Source organism: Micropterus salmoides, unplaced genomic scaffold, assembly GCF_014851395.1.
Source record: "Micropterus salmoides isolate LMB-PRFRI ecotype aquatic unplaced genomic scaffold, ASM1485139v1 Ms_hic_scaffold_7, whole genome shotgun sequence".
NCBI lineage: Eukaryota > Metazoa > Chordata > Actinopteri > Centrarchiformes > Centrarchidae > Micropterus > Micropterus salmoides.
Genome location: NW_024044459.1, coordinates 34,863,866 through 34,883,137, shown reverse-complemented (window position 1 = coordinate 34,883,137; position 19,272 = coordinate 34,863,866). Strand labels below are relative to the sequence as shown.

The following is a 19,272-nucleotide window of genomic DNA, read 5'->3' as shown; positions in this document are numbered from 1 at the left end:
GATAATGCAGAAACACGGAGACACCTACAGCACTTTGTAAAAGCCACCACACATTTAGACGCAGTGGACGGACACAACAAACTCACTCTCCTCATGTACAGCTCAATGAAGGCATTTCCTGTCACAAATAAAATATCTTTTGGAAGAATGGCATCCGTTATCCTTCTTTTCAGCTCCACAGCCGCGGATGTTTTTCATTTAGTCCCAATAACGCTGACTCAGCTGACACCACTATCAGACTTCACACAGCTCGCTCTGGAGCCACAGAAGGCTTCATACAGCTTTTCCTCCCCCCCCCACATGTGCAGTCGTCCTCCTCAACCCCTGAAAACAGACACTCGTGTGTAAATAAATTCCCCTTGAAAAGTATTGCACTAAACGGAGGCAACCTCAGATACAATTCGACCTGACGATACGCCTTATGACAGCACAGGGATGCCAATGATCTAGCCCAGCCCAGAGGTTTTCAAAGTTGGACGCGGGCCCCAAACAGTTTCAGTGGAGGCTCAGTAAATCAAAGTGAAAGAATATTACATTAGTTATCAAAAGGAGACCCCGTAGTTAGCCTAAATGTGTGCGAGTTGCTTCAAAGAGATTAGTTTTGGGAAATATTACTGTTTTCCCACCTCCCCAGAGTCAGAAACTAAAACATGCTGTAGGATGTAACTCTTTTTAATGTATTCCTGGGAGTCTGAAGTTATGTCAAACAGCATTATTAGGCCATCTTTGTTCAGGTGTTGAGCGTCTATGGGATCAAATAACACAATAACGATCCCCTAGACATCTAGGAAACTAGGGGAGGTGCATTCTTCTCAAGCTTTGTCTGAAGGGAGTCTACAGTCTATGATCTAGCTCCTTTATGGTTAATAAGTGTATTGATGTTAAACGCTACACATAAAAATGTACCATGTTGAGTAAAGCTGGCTTAAAAAAAAACATTTATTCACAGCTCTTTAAAGCGATGGAGAAGGTTTTGTATTGGAGGTTGGAGGCCAATAAAAAGAACTTATTACCTGACAGATCTTTAAATATTGTACATTTCTTTCTACTGATGTTATAAAAAGGTCGAGTCCTTGTTCAGCTGAAAACTCATCAAAATCATCGAATTAGTTGAACTAAAACATGGAATTACCATTACAGCAGAAAATACTGGTAAAGAGACTGCCTGTGATGAGACACTTAAGAGTTTGAAAAGAAAAGTAGCACTTAGAGTAGAGGCAGCTGTTTGAGGCAGACACAGCTGTAGCGCGCAGACACGCTGGGACAGAAGAAAACCAGACAGAGTAGCTAGAGGGTCTCCTGTTGTTGTCCCGCCTTTGTTTGTTGCCCTCCTCCTGCTGTCTTCAGCTCCACAGGAGAGCCGTGCAGGGCCGAGAGAGCGCGTCTCCGAGCTTCAACAACAGAGCACTCCCAGCACAGAAAGGACAGAGGCAGCGGGACAACTTAATACTATTCAGCGACTAATTAACTAATTGAAAGACAAAAGTCTCTAAAGCTGGAAGTATAATTACTGCCTATGCCTCTTTGTGTCTGTACAGCGAGCGCTCATCCGTTTTCAAAATGAGCCGTAAAATCAAGTGTACAGTGAGTGTGAAATCTGGTGGCTCAGCCCCGTATTTGTCAATGAGATCAATGCTCTCTTATTAGCGACAGCAACAAGAGCCCCATAGAGACTCGATTTATTGTCGTCTCTTTAACTCTCGTTTTGTCTGGGCGAGCTGGATGGGCCGTAGGCGGCGAGTCGAGCACCGTGAGGTCAATCACATGAAGCTGTAAAATGAGATGTAACCCACATTCATAAGGGCCCCGGAGAAAAGAAAAAAAAAAAAAAAAGAGAAAGCAAGAGGGAAAGATAGAGCTTCAGTGGAAAGAAATGGACTCTCATTTTTGCAAGTCCTCCTTCTCCAGCTGTCAGCCCCGCTCCCTGTCCCATGGGGGGTTGCCACGGTGACAGGAGGCCACATGTCTTGGGGGCGTCGTTTTTGGTCAAAGGACCCCATTGTTCTTGTGTTAAGCCGTCTTCACTATGCCCCTCTGCCAGGGAGGGGACGGGGACGGGGGGGCGCTTCGGCTTCACACCCACTTGTATAGGAGGTGCAGCACTTGGGCTGAAAGCTCATACAATAAAAACAAAAGTCTCCGCCAGTTAGAAGTTTCAAAATCAGAGTGGGGAAAAGACACGGTCACAACGTGGGCACATGATTTAAAAAAAATGAAACCCACACAAGCCTTAGGTTATTCTTGTTCAGCAGTAGCACCCAACAAAAAGTCTTTGACACAAATGAATGTGCATCCACTAAATTATTTCCCCTCCTGACGATATCAGTTCCCCGTGACTCTTCTTTCATAGTCCATCAACTTGACAGACGAGTAACCGGGAACTGCAGCTCCTCAGGTCCACCACCAGATGGCACAGTAGCCCCACTGCGTCAACCCCACTACTATATGATTCTGTCCATTTGTCTTCCAGTTGCAATACAGAAGAGACCTTGGCACACGCTCGGAGCCAGAACCCTCTGGTGTCCTTCAGCCAAGTGACACTGACTTGATGTAAAAGGAGGGAGTCAATTACCCAGTGATGGATAGATTACAGTCATGCATCATTCTGGAGCCAATTTTCCTATGTGAAGTGAATTTGAAACTCAATTTGTTAGAGCTCCCTCCATCCCGCTCTGACAGATGGATGAAGCCAGCAAAGAGGAGGCGATTTGAATCTGAGGTTAGAGGTCAATTTACTTCCAGACATTTGGCTGTGCTCAAAATGTAGATCAGAACGGTCATTTAGGTATCGATGCGTCCTGTTATGGCAAAAGAGGTCCAGGTTTATGTGGAAGGAAAAGCTGCTGCACTTGAACTGAACTGACCACACAGCTGGAACATCACATTTGTGGAGACGGTTTTATTGTCTGGATGAATGAGCTTGAATTTGATCTAATTAAGTGTCTTTGCATGCAACAAAAGCATTTAACCAAGTCTGGAACATTTTAAACACGTCAGGAAACTCACTGAGATCACATCAACATCTTCTTAACTTCACATTAAGCCGATTTCTGTTTGACTGGCTATTATTATTATTAATTACTGACAGTGTATTAAAACCATTCATTAAAAGCTCAGATAATGCAAGGGGACGGGGACCTCTCCTGGACATCCGCATGTATGTCAGGAGTTTATAAACAAACCCTTTCCAAACACAAATACACAGATTTATGAGAGCCTATTAATTTGATTTCTCTCTGTGAGTGAGGCACGTCGGTGAAGGTGAATCACAGCGCATCTTCATCTATCCAGAGTAGATATTGACTCGGAGATGCTCGATCCAGTGACTTTGCAGAGCGAGACTGAAGATGCGCTGTGATTACCAGCTGAGTGGTTGGATATTGATTAGGAGGTGGTCAGCGGAGATGATTGGGCTCTCAAGCGTATTGACTGGCTTCGTTAGTGGAGGGAAGCGCGGGCTACAAATTACTGGTCAGCACTAATAATTCAAAGGGAACAAAAGCATCAATATTATTTACAGGCCGTTTCTTCGCAAAATCATTCCATTTAATTTTAAGAAAACAGGGTAATGAATGTATCACCCCCCCTTTAATCTCAGTTCACCCAAATAAGCACACAATGTCCCATACAGTAAGTCTCATGAAGCGTCGTCTTGCGTCTCCTCGGGGAGTAAAGGTTGGGCGGGTGGCGCAGCACTGAGCCGTCGGCCCCGGGTCCTCCTGCGGGCGTCTCTACTGGAGTCAGGGGAGGTTCGAGGCAGCCAGGCGAGACCTGCACTGCTGCTGTGCTCTGCGTTGATCTGGTTTCTCAGGCTGCGGCGTACTGAGCGTTGCCCTCTAGTGACGACAGGTTTGAACACATCCTCGAGATTAAAGTCCGCCTGCCAGGGTGCGAGGTCCAAACCGACTACGCCCTCCTCTTCCTGGCTATCAGAGCTTGACCCGATGTCGTTTGCTTGGGGTCCCTGTTCCTCCACTTCACGGCTCGTTTGGTGATCCTCCGCCTGGCTCGCCTGCTCCTGTGGGACTGTGGGGATTAAAGAGCTCCTCCTGCCTCGCTTGGCTTTTCTCTGTCCTCCCTCGAACGGCAGACTCAAAATGTTGTTGGATTCCTCACCTGAAGGAGGGCGGTCGGAGGTGGGTGGATCCAGACTGCCATGACATTCAAGTTTTCCATCCGAGTCTGCAGAAGTCTGGGTTTCAAGTTCAGGGTTAGCTCTTCCTTGTTCAGGTACAGTGTGGGTTAGTGGGGTTTCCCATGACGCCTCAGGCTTTGTAGTGGTTTGGTCTTCACAGTGCTCCTCGGTCTTTCCTCCAGTCTGGTCCACAGTCCCCTCACTGAACAGGTCACCATCAGCAACACTGACCTTCTTCTTCAGTCCTCTCCCTCTGGCCCTTGGCCCAGAAAGCCTCCCCGTGGCGCTTTCTTTACTGGAGTTGCGAGATGATTGCGAGACGGAGTCTTCTGAAGGATCTTCCAAGGTCTTCGTCACAGTGAGGTCACATGTTGCTTTAGCGTCATTAATCATTTCAGGGTTCAAGGGGGTCTCATGATTTGGGGCTGTTGGGAGAAATGAGGACAAAACAACATCAGGGAAGATTATTTCTACCACTTGTTGCTGACCTAACATTTCAGGAAAACAAACAGTGACTGACAACCACTTTGAAGGGTCGCACATATACGGATATTTTAGATTCAATATAATTAACTATGACTTACTATGAGATAAAGTTAGCTTTTGCCTCCATGTTTACCTGTGCAGCTCGTAGAGGGCGTCTGTGCTGCTGGAGACTGGCCGACGGAGGACAACCTCTCCGTGATGGGACTCAGGTCGGGGTTCTTGGAGGCGTACGACCGAGAGCCGTACAGGGTGCGGTCCACGTCCTTGTTCCACCGGCGTGCGGCAGCGGAGGTCATCTGTGGACAGACCGTCTGCAATGTTAGAAAGGTTCGTACGGACATGACAATCGGTTATTAGCTGGTCAGCACTTGTGATGCGGGGTGATTATTTCTTCTACATCTGTTCAACACTACTGATTATCTGGGAAAGTGATTATGTTAATTGATTCTTACAGACTCTTCTGATATCACCCTCAGCATGTACATGTTTGAGGCTCATTGTGGGTTACTGAATAAATAAATAATAAAATTTATCATTTTATCGTTAAAGCATTTACTTCTCCACAGGATCTGGGGTGATTTTATTTAGCACACGCTTTTGTGTTTCATTTCCTGTCCCTGACGTATTATTGTGTTAAAATTTATTCTGATCAAGATGGACCCTTTGAGAAGTACCACTTCAGTTTCAGGTGGGCAGTAATTCCTGTTTGGTTCGTCCTCTGGATGACACCATGTGCTTCACAATGGATCTGGGAGTTTTACACACGGCTTTAAATCACATTTCATCAGCTCGGCCCACCATCTGCACAGTGAGACGGCAGAACTGAAAAGGTATTCAGCTAACCTAATTTGGCAAAAAAAAACAAACAAACAACAAGCAGCTACAAAGCTGTTAGAAGAACCAGACACTTCAAGCTCAGTAAACGGACTGTTTAATGTGAGCTACTGCAGACTGTCCAGGCAACTTGTCTGACGCACAGGGGAATTTATTGCAAGTACACACTCCCTGCCATACTGGATAAACTCCTTACAATGTGTGTAGTTAGCGAGCTTCAGTACAGCTCTTGGTACTCTGATTAGCTGCCCTCATCTGGATTATCCCATTTATTAATTAATCTTACCCGAATGGGTTAAAAGGATAAATCTGGTGATTTTCTACATTTTCCATTCGGTCAACAAATACCATGAAAACACTAAAACCAATGATTGTTTCCTCCTAACAAGTACTGTGTGCACCCACAGGTGATATCTCTTCTTCCTCTGCGCAGGTAGAGCTCCACCACGTCAGTGACCTTAACAAGACCTATCTGAATGAAAGGGGAGAGAGCCATAACTCTACTTTAACTGATCACCGGGGCATAAAAACTGCATGTATAGAATCAGCAGGACAATCTGGTAAAAATTGCTGAAAAAGTTTGACAACTTTGCCCCAAAATAAGGTTTTAAAAAAGTGTTTCCCCCCCACTGGTTATTTTATACGCGTCACTACCACCATGCATGCGTGGTAGACCCTTAGGTCAGTGGAACACCCCGATTAGCTGAAATTTGTTTCCTGACTCAGCTGTTAAAAGCAGATGATTGGCTTTATAGCGGGAGGGGAGGGACAACCCCTGTGGCGTGTGTCCTCTATAAAACGTCTCTGCTAACACTAGCGTATCAAATCAGCCACTGAAAACAAATTCAGATTTCAAACTGAATTTGTTGGGGAGTTAATATTTGGCAAAAATATTTATGTTTTCTAAAACTAAAACAGAGGCAGGGTAGGGAAGTCAGAAAGTATTGAGACTAACATATTGTTGGTTTGGCTTTCATGGCATTTATTAGAATAAAAACACACACACACACACACACTTTACCTTTCTGCCTCCATTATCTGTGACAGCAGGGCGGGCTCTCCACTCATGCAACTTAATGAATTAGTTTAAGTTTTCTTAATGAGTTCCCATTATTTATAAAGCTGTGGTGAGCATGATAAGTGTGTGCTGGTGTTGCTATAGATAGTCAAATGTAAGGGCAACACTGACGCATATATTCATACACACAAACAGTTATTTTCCCCATCTCAGGTAAAGAACGCTGTGGTTAGATTGTGCAGCTATCAGCTCCACGACTGCCTCCCAGATCCCTCAGTGAAGTGGTGTAAAGAGAAATCAAACGAGCAGACTCAGCCGACTCACCTTCATCTTCCCAGAGGCCAACTTGGCAGCAGAGCGTGTCGACCTCTTCACAGGTTCGCTCTCTTCTGGCTGCTGGGGGAACACGAGAGTTGGCATGAAGATACGTTATATAGACTGTCTCTCTGCCACACACTCTCTCTCACACACTCAAAATGGAAATCCTCAGATGAGACTTAACTCAGATCCAATGGAATTAAACAGTAGATTAGATGGGAGCATGTTATGACCCCTAAATTATTAAAAAGACAATCTGGTCTGGTAAGTAGAGATTTCTACTAATTCATGCAAGCTGAACACAGTTTGTGGAAATAGCAGACCTTTCTCTTTTGACTGCCGGAGCGAGCTGGAGCCTCACTGGTGGATTCACCCTTTGGTCTCGGCTGTAAAGGAAAAGATTTAGAAGTTTCAGGTGAATCAAATGTAGATTTCACAGTATGGGAATCTACAGAGGACAGTAATAACAGATGGTCACTGAATAAATATGTACCTATCCCAGAAAGTAGATTAAATAAATAGATAAAAGCTTTAATGTTTGCAGACCTTTTTCTTTTGGTTTCTGGATTGAGCTGGAGATTGAGCTTCCTTCCATTCGAGGTTCATGGTTGAGGTTGCACTGGGCTGATTCTCTGAGGAAAGTGTAAAAAAGTATGACAGCTGAAATGACAACTGACAGCTGTAGGAAATATTAACATTGATTCTGTAGGTTAGCAGAGTAAACGGTAACCAACACAGACTAAACATACATGTTACACAAACCTGTGCAGTTTGTGCTACACACAACAAGCAGAAATGTCATTTCTGCTTGGTCTTATAGCTCAACACACTGGGATGTGTCAGGAGACAAGAGAAGGTGGAGAAGAGGACAGATTAAGACATTAAGTTAACTGACAATGAAACTGCAGTTCACCTGTCAGACTCTGAGAAAGAGACTCCTCGTGGAAGGCGGCGTTTAAATTCAACGGCTGGGCGTCCCACATGCATTCTGAAAATGCAACAAATGGAAAGATGTTAACATACAGACAGACATTTACAACATTCTGCTAGAGACAATAAATATAACTCAAACTAATAATGATAATAATTTAGCCCAGTGTTTCCCAACCCTCTCCTGGACCTTATTCCTGCGTGTTTTAGATCTCCAAATTTTAAGCCACGTGGCAAACTCAGCTTAACAGTAGTGGCGCCTTGTGGGCTCATGTGTGGGTGTGGCCAATCTCTATCCCTGAGCTGAGACTCACTGCAGTAACTCTGGGCACTTGGGCTGCGGGCGAAAAGTCAAAAATTCATAAGGACTTAGGAAAAGATGACAGCGGGTTTAAGAGAATCCGACTGCTCTTTTCCAAGCGACGTAATTATGCGACAGCGGATTTTACAGACGCGGCCTGCTGTGATGAAACTACAATTTTCTGAAGATGGACTACAAAAAAACGCATCTTTGATACTGTGGTGTTTTAACGCAGGCCATCTAAAAAGGTGGAATATATGTTAGTACTTCATAATAAAGATAGCAAAAAGGCCTGTAGGGTACCAGTCACCACATAATGGAAAGGGTTGTCACATTGAGAATGTTTGCTCACACTCACCCTCCTGCCCACCCATAATTATCAACATGAATCCCAATTATTGTATGTAAACAGTGTTTCCCACAGAATGACAGTGAAACTGTAGCGGGAGAGAGACAGCAAGTGAGCGAGCGAGCGAGCAGAGGTGCTGAGCAAATTTGTGTTTTTATTGTGGAACACTTTATATAACAGGGGCTATTTCAGCAATTTGAAACATAAAACTGTGTAGAAAGTAGCATCAGATTACAGCAAAGCCAAAACAAAAAGGACACCAAGTGTCAAGTATCACAATGTGCATCTTGCAGGGATTTTATTGTTTGAGTTTGAGTTTGAGAATGTGCGTCGCTTTAAATGCTGCTGCCGCAAGGACTTGTGGGACAGCATTATCTCCTTTCATTTTGTAAAGGATGGTTCTGGTGTACCCTATGCTAAAGGAGATATGACAGGAAGCAATGAAGCACCTTTCATTATCATTTAGAGAATTCAACCAGCTCTTATCACGGCTGCCACTGAAATACGTCCGGTTCACATCACTCAGTTAGGAACCTTCCTAAGCAAAAAAGACTTTGACCGCAGCCCTGTAGAGAATATTTAACGCCTAATTCTCATTCTTAGGGAGGATGCGGATGCTGCTTCTGGGCTGGGGTCACAGACCCGACTACCCCGTTTCCCTCCCCAGGCTCCACCTTTGCCTCGGTTTCTTGACATGCTGTTTTAGTTGTAGTTTTTGTTCCTCGCACATTCCAACACCCTTACACACATTTTCCATGCATCCACCATCCTACCCTGACATGACTCAAACCACTGATGTTTATACCTCATACTTTATCACCTTTACATTTGCATAAGTCTTAATATGGCTACTTTAGAGTTAAATCTCTCTTGTTAAACATTTACCGTGGTGCGTCCTCCCTTTTGTTGTGGCCTTTGGAGCCAAGTCATAACAAAGTTAACGTCAGACTACACTACCGACAGCCAGCTTTCAATTTAGCTTGTTGTACTTTTGGCTAATTGCCAAGCTAACGTTAGCTGTGCTAATTTAAAACAGAGGATGAGCGACTGAGGACAGAGCAGATTAAAATAACACCTTCTACGTGTTTACGCTTGAACAGATTTATTGATAATTGATGCAGTAACTGAGTGTAGGTGTTGTCCATGCAGGTCTGATGGCTGCTGTGTGTGAGTTTGCTGGAGCAGAAGCGCTGGCTGCATATGGAGTTTACTATGAGTTACTTGAATCTTTAAGTACTGACCAGTGGGCTCTGATTGAAAACATGTTGACTATTCTTGACGCAGCTGATAAGATAATTAGCTCAGCTACAGCCACCGAAGCAGACGTGATCTCTTCATCGAAGCATTAAAACTTCTTTACAATAATGTGAAGAAATTACCCCATCTGTGGGGAAAAAAAAAAAAAATCCATATCGTGCATCACTACTAACCAACCTGTATCGGTCGTTCCTATAAAGTCAATCTCCTCCACTGAAGTGAAAACAGCCTATGACAAGAAAATAAGAGAAAAACAGTGTTGTTCAGTGCAGACTAGTCTGTAACATGTACAGTCTAGACCAGATAAATGGTTCTTGGTAAAATACAGTTATCACAACATACATGACAACAACTCATAAGCTCGTCTCTAAGTATACTAAGAGAAAAAATATTGACTGTGGAACACATTTCCATGCACCAGGAAATCTTGGATGTTTGACATTATCCTGGTTATTTCATTGTTTTAGGACAGTGCAGTATGAAAACCATGTTACCGTCACAGAAACATCAGCAGCCTTAAAACAATCCTGGAATATTGTCTACCTTTCCGGAATCCTCTTCACCATCCTCTCCCGCAGACTGTATTCTGCGGTTGCGAGGCATTGCGAGTGTGGGTGAGGCGCCGAACACAGTGGGGCTGCCGAAGTCTGGCTGAGCTTGTGGTGTCTGGGATTCACTCCTCTGCGGTGTCTTCAGCAGCGAGCGCAGCTGTAAGCTACCACCCGGGGTGGGCGCTCGGGCCGGCGTGCCGCCCTTCTGTAACGGGGTGCTGGGGGGCAGGTTCTTGTCAAAGAACTCAGGAGAGAGTGGACCCCCAAAACGCACCCTTTTCTTCTTCTTAGCAGTGTTATCCTCTCCTGGACAGAAAGGGAGTAAAGCTACTTTAACCTCTTAGATTGTACCCATGGTTCTTGGTGTTGATTTCAGAGGTTTTTAAAGATGAATGTACTAAATGTTTTAAATGAGCAGGCATTCCACTAGTGTATTTTATCTGCATGAAGGCGTCGAAATGTTAGTGTGCTTTTGCATGTGTGTATAGATACAATAGTAGATGTTTTGATTGTTATTTTTTTCGTTGTATGCAGTGTTTCCTCACAGGATTTAGAGAGACTATCGTGAAAAGGTTGCCGGTTTAATGGTAAACCGTGGTAAAATTCCCGACTGTTATTATTTCTGTACACATTTTAATTACCACGATAACCGGGTTCGGTTACAGCGCTATTATAAAAACTCACAGCAAAAACTGTCCAGCATCAACCAAAGTTAGCAGCATTGTCCCAGAAGCAGGCGCGCATGCGCAGTATGCAACGTGGGTTTGTGTGGGTCACGGCGCAAGACAGCGAGATTTTTCAGTCACTCTGTAGTCTTGTCCTATTTTAATTTTTATGAGGGCGCTGAGGGAAACTTGATTGAAGAAAACGACCTTATAGTGAACGCAGGGTGAGTTAACTTATAGGTTTGGTTTGTCTGACTTGCTAACAGCTTCTAAACTGAAGCTCTTTGTTAGCTGCTCTAGTAAAGATACTACACGTCGTTCTGCTGCTGTATGCATTGTTGTTATTATGGCCTGTCTACCTGCAGCACCAACTAGCCTATCACCTACTCGAGGCTCGTTCAATAAACGTCCTTGTTGTGCAAACATTATATGACGGAGGAGAAGACAGCAAACAATCCTTCTTCGTCTGCAGGGTGCTTCCATAATGGCAGTCTGTATGAAAAGATGAGCGGTCACGAGAGATTTATATATTGTGTCCTCATTTCAATGCATTTCTGCGTTCATTTGTTTGTTTCCAGTTCACATGGTAACCGCCAAACTTCCTGTAAATGGTCTGAAAGTCCGAACCATCCAAATAATGTTTTCACACTAGAAATTAGGTTCACCACAGTGTGTTACACAGTAAGCGCTCAATACAAAACAGTTCAAACACCAATTAATGCGTCCATCTTTCTATTTCCCAGGTTGAGGTTCAATTCAAAAGCTGGCCAACGAAAATGAAACTAAGTTATGCCTCTCATGTTTAATCGACAAGCTTAGTAATTCTCCAACCACACCGGAGTTCCCCACCCCGCAGCCTCCGATGCTGGTGAGCAGCGCACTGACTGTGACCAGGCTCCAACTCGGGACTCTTTCGGACCTGTGCGTTTGGGTTTAAAGGCCGTTTAGTGCGTTTTGTGTGAAAGCCCCCCTTAGACAAAAAGTACTTCAAACAAAGCATCGATGAACAATCTATAATCTGGGACAGCGGTATAGTGATGGTGGTGAGCCCTACATTGCAAAACATCCCATGTTAGTCACCAACACTCTCACCTTGTAGTTGAAATACACACGATGTTAGGAAATCACAGAAAACTCAAATGCAGTTAATTGACTGCATTTTCTCTCTGAAAATACAAGCTCAACACTCTCCTGGTGTTCAAGCTGGATGCACTGACACTCTGCTGGTATGCTGGCTGGATACACTGCATCAAGCTTAGCTCTATATACCATGCCTCTAAGGCAGGGTTAAAACAAGATTAAAGGCCGGTTACTCAGTGTGTGTTTACCTGTGGGCATCATCTCCAGCAGCGAAGGAAGAGAGGGGATGCGGAAGGAGGCGGCAGGCCGGTCTGATGAAGCGGCTGCGGGATCATCAGGAGGTGGTCGGCTGGGGCTTTGGAGTTCAAAGACTCTGTCCTGTTGAGAGAGAATACATCAGAGCCTCCATTCGGTTGGACTGCAGTTCAAGGAGCTTCACAGAACAGGTTCAGGAGTGAATGATGTTGCAATTTATCTGGTATTAGTGTACATATCTGTTCATATAATCTGGAAGGACGCTGAATGTAAAATGATATTAATCAATTTATCTCAGCAGATCACTGTGTGTGTGTCCCCTTTGCATCATTTAAAATGTCAGCACTGACCTAAGTGACAAAAACTACATTTCTTGTGGCTGCTGGTTAACAAAAGCCTTCAAGTGGTTTGCAAGAGGAAAATCTTGCCAAGTGGCACTATCACAGCGGGAGCTCATGTGTGTCACAGCAGAATCACTCTAAATCTACACACTTTTCTCTGTGATTCACTCCTAACTTTTGTGTGCACATGCATGTGTGTTGCAGTCTGAATGAACCTAACCTGTTGGTTCGCAGAAGGGGAGCGGCCTTGGAGCTGAAAGTCAACGTGAAGTGGTGGCGATAAGAGCACAGCCTGGGCCTCCTCCCCAGTCTTACTGAATGGCAGTGGTCTTTGTGTCACAACCTGCGCTACTGGATCTTCATCTTCCTGTGGATTTGTTTAAAACAATTCCCACTGCTGTTATTCTTTTGCACAGTGCAACAACAACAAGAACAACAACACAACTGGCTGTGGATTCATAAAATACAAATGTGCTGATTCGGTACTTAAGAGTGATACAGAAGACTTAAAACTCACATTTCACAAGACACAAGTAGAAGAAGACAAAAAGGTGCAACGATAAATAAATAAAGCTCGATACCAAGCTCTTAAATTAAATCTGATTTGCTTGTTTTTCTCTTTTTGGGTGCTTCCAGTCAAACAGTTCTGTGTAGCCCTGAGATCTACAATTCATAGGAGTTAAAAATAATCCGCCGATTCAATGGAAGCCAGGAAGTACAGAGAGGTAAAAGCTTTTAGTTGAATTATTTACAGCAGCCAAGAAAAGTACACGGTTAGGGTGAGTGTACCTCCTGCTCCTTCAAACTGAAGTGGAGGATAGGAGCGCTGGCCTCTCTAATCTCCACCTCGCAGCCTTCTAAGGGGCCCAGGCGCCTCCTCTTGCTGGGTATGGGCGTCATCTTTGGTGGGTGGTTCTCCTTCCCTCCTTCATCACGGCTGTTCCCATCTGAGAGGGAAGAAAAACAAAAACCACCAATCGAAAAGGCAAGTTATATAAACACACAAAAACAAATGGGACTTGGGGATACCTCAGTTAAATAAAAATATCTAATCAACATCATACAAAATACAGCTTTAAAAAAAAAAACCTGATCAAAAGGAGTGGAGATAAAATCTCACTTCAGCAACAAACAGCTCAGAAACTGGCCCATTTAAAAAGCTGACCCGAGCTCAGATGAAATGACTGCTGTAAGATGTTGTCAGAGCCAGGCTTTTACTGTGCTATTCATTAATCCATTGCTTTTGAACAGTGCCTCCAGACATCATAAAGAAATCCTACTGGCATAGATCCTCGTTGAGAAATGAAACTATTAATCCTGTGGCAACGAGGCGGCCTCACCAGACAGATAATCTCTTGTCTTGATGCGTCCTCCAGTGCCGCTGTCCTGCCTTGGCGTTGGATCACAGGCCTGACTCTCCTCCACATCCATCAGACCCTGGAATGAGGCCATCTTCTGCCTCAGTGTGGAGATGTCCCGGGGAAGGAAGGGGCTACTTCTGACAAGCTGAGAGTTGAGAAGGCAAAAAACAAACATATCTGCTCAGTGATGCAGCTTGACAGGTCATACACATCAGAAATTACTGAAGTGGTATTACTGAGAGGCAGCACATCTATCACACACACACACACACTCCAGGAATATTATGGTTTGCTGAGCTGTGCGTCATCTAACAGGAAAGTCACAGGAAGTCTCATGCATGAGAATATTCATTACCATTCACACGTGTAAAAGAATATTTTACTTTCCTTCAAGTGAAATTTGACCCAAAACATATCACTTCAGTATCAGACTCACCGCCTGCAGACTTGGTAGTTTCCCCAGCGGAAAAACAGTCCAGAGAAACTTCTTGACCAGTTCTGCAGCATAATGCACTTTTCCACTGTCCATTTTGTGCTCACCGTCTTCCAAACATGTATAGCTTTGCCAACATATGGCTGATGAGCTTTTAAGCAACTCATGCCCTTAGCTTAGCCCCGCCCCCCACCCCGGTTAGAAACATGTTATCTGAAGCAATGACAGACAGAAATCCTATGGAAGCTGTATTTTTAAAAGCTAATGTGCACAGTACAGGATTTTCAAATCTTAACCAATTTTTAAAAACAAGGGATACCACAAACATAACGACAGAATGGACAGATGTTTTAAACTTAAGAGTGTACACACCAGATGGTTAAGTCCAGACGCAGGACCACAACGGTTTCACAGTGGCGGTCCCGGGGACTTGAGATTTCACAGAAACTCGCATGATCAAACGTGACTTGACAGAAACAAACATGGAGGCAGCTGGCTGCACTTGTGTGTGCTATGTTTTGCACAGAAAAACAAAAAGAAGAGAATCAAACTGTGGATAAACTCGAGGCTGAGAGGAGGGAATCAGCAGATTTATTTATTTATCAAATATATAAATTTCAAATCTGTTCAAAATCAGGGAGCCTCTGATCCAGTCTGTGACCTTTAGATGTCTGTAAACCCCTCACACTACAGATCATTTGGGCAGATAATGCGTTCTCACACGCCTCAGACCTCCACGATGGTGAGGAGCAGAGGAATTGGACCCAAACGATCCCAATTATCCTCTAGTGTTTAGCCAGCATTAATCCTAAATTGTTTTGTCAGAGATTTAAACTAGATTTATATGCATAATTAAAAAAGCACTGTGTTTCTCAACTGATCCTAATAGCTGCTTCATCAGCATCAGAAAACAATACCAAGTTAAACTCTATTGTTAAGATGTTTTAAAGAACTGAAGCATATTTTGTTTCGGGAAACACTGAAAATAATAATAAAACAGCAGAGATGTGGATTATGGAGCAGAAGTGATTTGAAAAGCATCAGTGGATGTCATCATGCTTCTTATGCCGCGGAGACTCGGTCCTGTTAGAGTACACTGTGACTGACACGTTCTTTTTGGCGAGGTGTCACTTTAATAAGCTCTCTGAGGGCTGTCACTTTATAACATTAACATATTCATTCATGTGTTAACATATTCAACATAGCAGTCGAAACAAGGGTTTAAGGATTATTACACTGTCACACGGTTTGACCTTTCTTTTCACATTGATCTTGTCGAGGCTTGTTTAGTGGACTAATATATTTGGGTAATCCTGTGGATTTCCCATCACACTAGTAATTAAGTTAAAGAGAAGCCAGGGAGGGTCCAGTGTTCTTGAGAGCGATACAAGTTCTTTTCTTTGAGTAATACTGACGTTTAAAGTGCATTAATTGCAGTATTTTTCTCCCACAATAATCAGATAAGATAAACATCAGTCACAGGATGGTCAGAACTTGTAAAGAGGGCAATTAAATTATCTCAGATACGGCAATTTTTTCTCTCTTTACTTCAGACCACGCAAATGCATTGCTCAGGTTAGGCGGGTGTATAGTTCTTTTTGTCAAGCTTCAAATGTTTTTATCGCATTTGTTTTAAGTGTGTACCAAAAGCTCTGTACCCTGCTTACTTGACCGAGGCTGCAAAAACTTCTGTGTGTAGATTGAAGTTGTCCTCTTATAATAATGATACACTGTGTAACACACGGGCTAACTGATCTACACATGTGACGTTTGTTTTAATGCAGTGTTTCTGCAACATTCATTCACATGCCGAGGGCTGTCAAGCTTGAATTTTCAGAGCAACCCCCTGTCCGTAATATTGCCTTTTTTTATTTATTATTTTTAAACAGCTACGTAACAGTTCGTTCCCTGTTATTTTTGCAGCATTAAACCAACGTTGATGCATAGAGCTAATATCAAAATTAACACTTCCTGGCTGCAGTGCTGTTTGTAAGGTCTGTATTTGGACACTTTACCAGTAATCGTACACAAACAACTGCGTGTTACTCATGTTAGACATGATAGCCCGTCTGCCCTCAGGTCAGGATATGTTAATTGTGTTACTGAAGCTGATGTGATGTATTTACAGGGGCCGCTACACGAAGATAATGACTCTTTTTTTTAAATTAATTATTATAACATGCATTACAGAGAGGGGGGAAGCTGGGGCACACTTCACAGTAAATAACTATTTAATAAAAATCTCAGTATCTCACAGCGAAATGAAAAAGTGTAGAGTTCAGACAGATATGATGCGACTGGATCCCGAGAAGCATCTCACCTCTGGAGTTTGGAGGGTTGGAGGAGTCTTCGTCCTTTGTTGTGCCATGAAGCGGATGAGGGAGTTTGTCTCTGGGGAGCCCCGGACACCGACGCTGGACCTCCGCCTTGCCTTTATTTGTGCTAGACGAGACTTATCTAGAGCAGGAGGGAGAAGAACGCCACTTCAGGAAAACTCAATTGGTGCTATATTTGGGAAATACAAACTTCCCCCTTGATGTCTTATGTCTCTGATTTTATGCAACAGTGGTGCTGAAGAATGCATCTGTTATAGACTTTGATCACATTTGTGAATGTAGCGTGGCGGTATATTTTCTATTTCTAGTAGCTATCAAAATGAAACCAACGTGGAACCGAATGACATCTGCACTGGTGTGTTCACTGTTGCTTTACATGTTCAGTGCTTGTAAAATATCCACAGTGTCAGCGTCTTGTAATTGATAACAACTCTCTGCATTTCTACTACAGTGAGTCGCCAATTATACCTTTCCGGCCCGCCCAAGTAAAGTCTTTGTGTGTCTGATACTACAGATAATAATGAACCCTGCAGTCTGTACATAGCATTTCTCATGGTTAGTGGTCGACGATATGGATTTTCCACTGGCTGTTGCCGATATTTTTATAGCACAGGGCAGCCGATGGCCGATTTATAATGCTGATATGAAAAAAAAAAAAAGATAAATCATGTATAGTGGCATTACTCCATGCAGAGTACAATCTAATATACATGTTATCTCAGCCAGTGACGGCTATTTTAGATGGAAGCTTTATTAATGAATAAAACAAACAAACTTTGGGTTCTTCTGTAGATTTCAGAGCATGACAGTTTACCTGAAGTTACCTCATTTAGCTGCATTATTCTCTACAGTCTTACAATATATATTTAACGCTAGTCATTCATAGTGTTAGATTACATCTGCTGTCATTTAGGATGATATATCAGCCTTGTGAGTGCAGGTATGCCAGATTAATCAGCCTACCACTACTCATGGTCTCTACCAGTGATAGCTGAAGTATAAATCTCTGTATATGGAAGCATCAAAGTAGGACCAGTCCTCTCACCTTTGCGGCTTGATGAAGATGCTGGGGTAAAACTTTGGACAGAGATGCCAAACTGATGAGGTGTGAGGCCGGAGAAATTCAGGGGGGCCGAGGTCTCATTTAAAACCAAAGAGGGGTCCTCTTCTGAGGGGGACAACATTTTCTCCTTCTGATCTCCCTCGGTGCTGGTAGCAGTGTTCATCTTCACGGTAGCCATCTGCACAGAACATTTACACACATCTTATTATTCAGGAGCAGCTGAACCTCAAGAACAAGTAGACAGTAACTTAAATACTACCTGTATTCGCTTATAACATTATTAGTCAAATAAGGATAATGTTTGTACGCCATGACAGCTAATAATAATGTGATTTCAGCATGAACAAAACTTCATGCCCAAAGCAAACTTTCCTCCTGACTTTAGCAGGATGCTAATACAGTTAGCTGAATAACGTTATGCCCATTATCACGCTTGTACTAAATTTGGTTAACAATAAATGCGTTTATTGGATGAATGGTGAGCTTTATATTTCGCTAACATGTTAACAGCTACAGTTTTGATCGCAGGCTACTGTCAGCTCGGATAAAACAGAACTAGCTTAACGCTAATTGTTGTTTAGTGGTAGGTTAGTTTGTCATGATGTTAGCTAACAGTAACGTTACTGAGTGACAGAAAGTAACGTTTAAACGCTTACCTTGTAAACTCAAGGGTGTATCAGGCTGCTAAAATGTATATACATAAAAAGGCACATAGGCTGCTGTGTCATAAAAGGCCCCTAATATCTCAACACATATTCCTGTAAAATAAAAACGAAAGACATAAAAAGGAGCAGACAGCGATTCAAATCTCGCTCCACGCCGGAGCGCCGTGTATCCCTCCGCGAGAATAGTCCGCAAGGCTCGTTAACAACACGCACATATACAACTTAAAAAAAAAAAAAGGGCGAGGTGTTGGTTACTGTTTAGGTTTGCTTGCAAAATATCAAAAAAAACATCCACGTGCTTTGTCAAACGCGAGAAAATTTAACGCCCGGAGGGTCTAACTTCCGTATTGTTAAGCGCTCCGGCTAAATATGAATTGGCCAATAGAAATGCCGGATAAGATGCCACGTGACCATCGAAGGTCAAAGCAGGACAGATAGAAATCATGAAATGTACAACAAACTAATTTAAACAACAACAACAAGACACATCTTTGCACATAATTAAAATGCACGATTGTTTATGTGCACCGTTTATTTAAGAGCCAAAGGGCAGATGCATGAAATCATGGCTCATTTTCATTAAAACTCTACACTGTAAAACACTTTATTGGCTAATAAATTGCAGTGCATTCACAGTTTACAATAATTAGCCTATTTTACAGTAATATACATGAAAACCCCAGTAAGGTATTGTATTTCTAAAGTAACCAGACAATAGTACAGTAAAATTACAACATGATATTGCAAATAATCATCATAGTTACAGCAGTTTATAGTAATATTACAACCACAACATTACTGTAAAACTACACTATGTTATTGCTCAATTACAGTATGGTGCTGTACACTAATCCCAATTTGTAGTTTTGACTGTATTATTATTTGAACTCCAAT

At 43.0% G+C, this 19,272-nt stretch overlaps 1 protein-coding gene across 5 annotated transcripts; it reads right to left on the bottom strand.

Annotated features, from left to right (window-relative positions):
• Positions 1-923: 923 nt before the first annotated feature.
• On the bottom strand, positions 924-18,669 carry cdca2 (cell division cycle associated 2). Of its 5 annotated transcripts, none has more exons than XM_038703730.1 (15): positions 18,370-18,669; positions 17,696-17,891; positions 16,635-16,771; positions 13,861-14,026; positions 13,310-13,467; positions 12,741-12,887; positions 12,173-12,302; positions 10,172-10,485; positions 9,806-9,857; positions 7,705-7,779; positions 7,338-7,423; positions 7,115-7,177; positions 6,798-6,869; positions 4,755-4,932; positions 924-4,560 (listed from the first exon to the last, which is right to left on the bottom strand). In XM_038703730.1, the coding sequence occupies exons 2-15, from the start codon at positions 17,889-17,891 to the stop codon at positions 3,638-3,640; spliced, it is 2,697 nt and encodes an 898-aa protein (XP_038559658.1). In that variant the 5' UTR covers positions 18,370-18,669; the 3' UTR covers positions 924-3,637. The 5 variants fall into 5 exon arrangements, with proteins under 5 accessions (XP_038559658.1, XP_038559659.1, XP_038559661.1 ...); XM_038703731.1 differs by having other exon boundaries at positions 6,798-6,866; XM_038703733.1 differs by having other exon boundaries at positions 4,755-4,917; positions 6,798-6,866; positions 18,370-18,668.
• Positions 18,670-19,272: the final 603 nt, after the last annotated feature.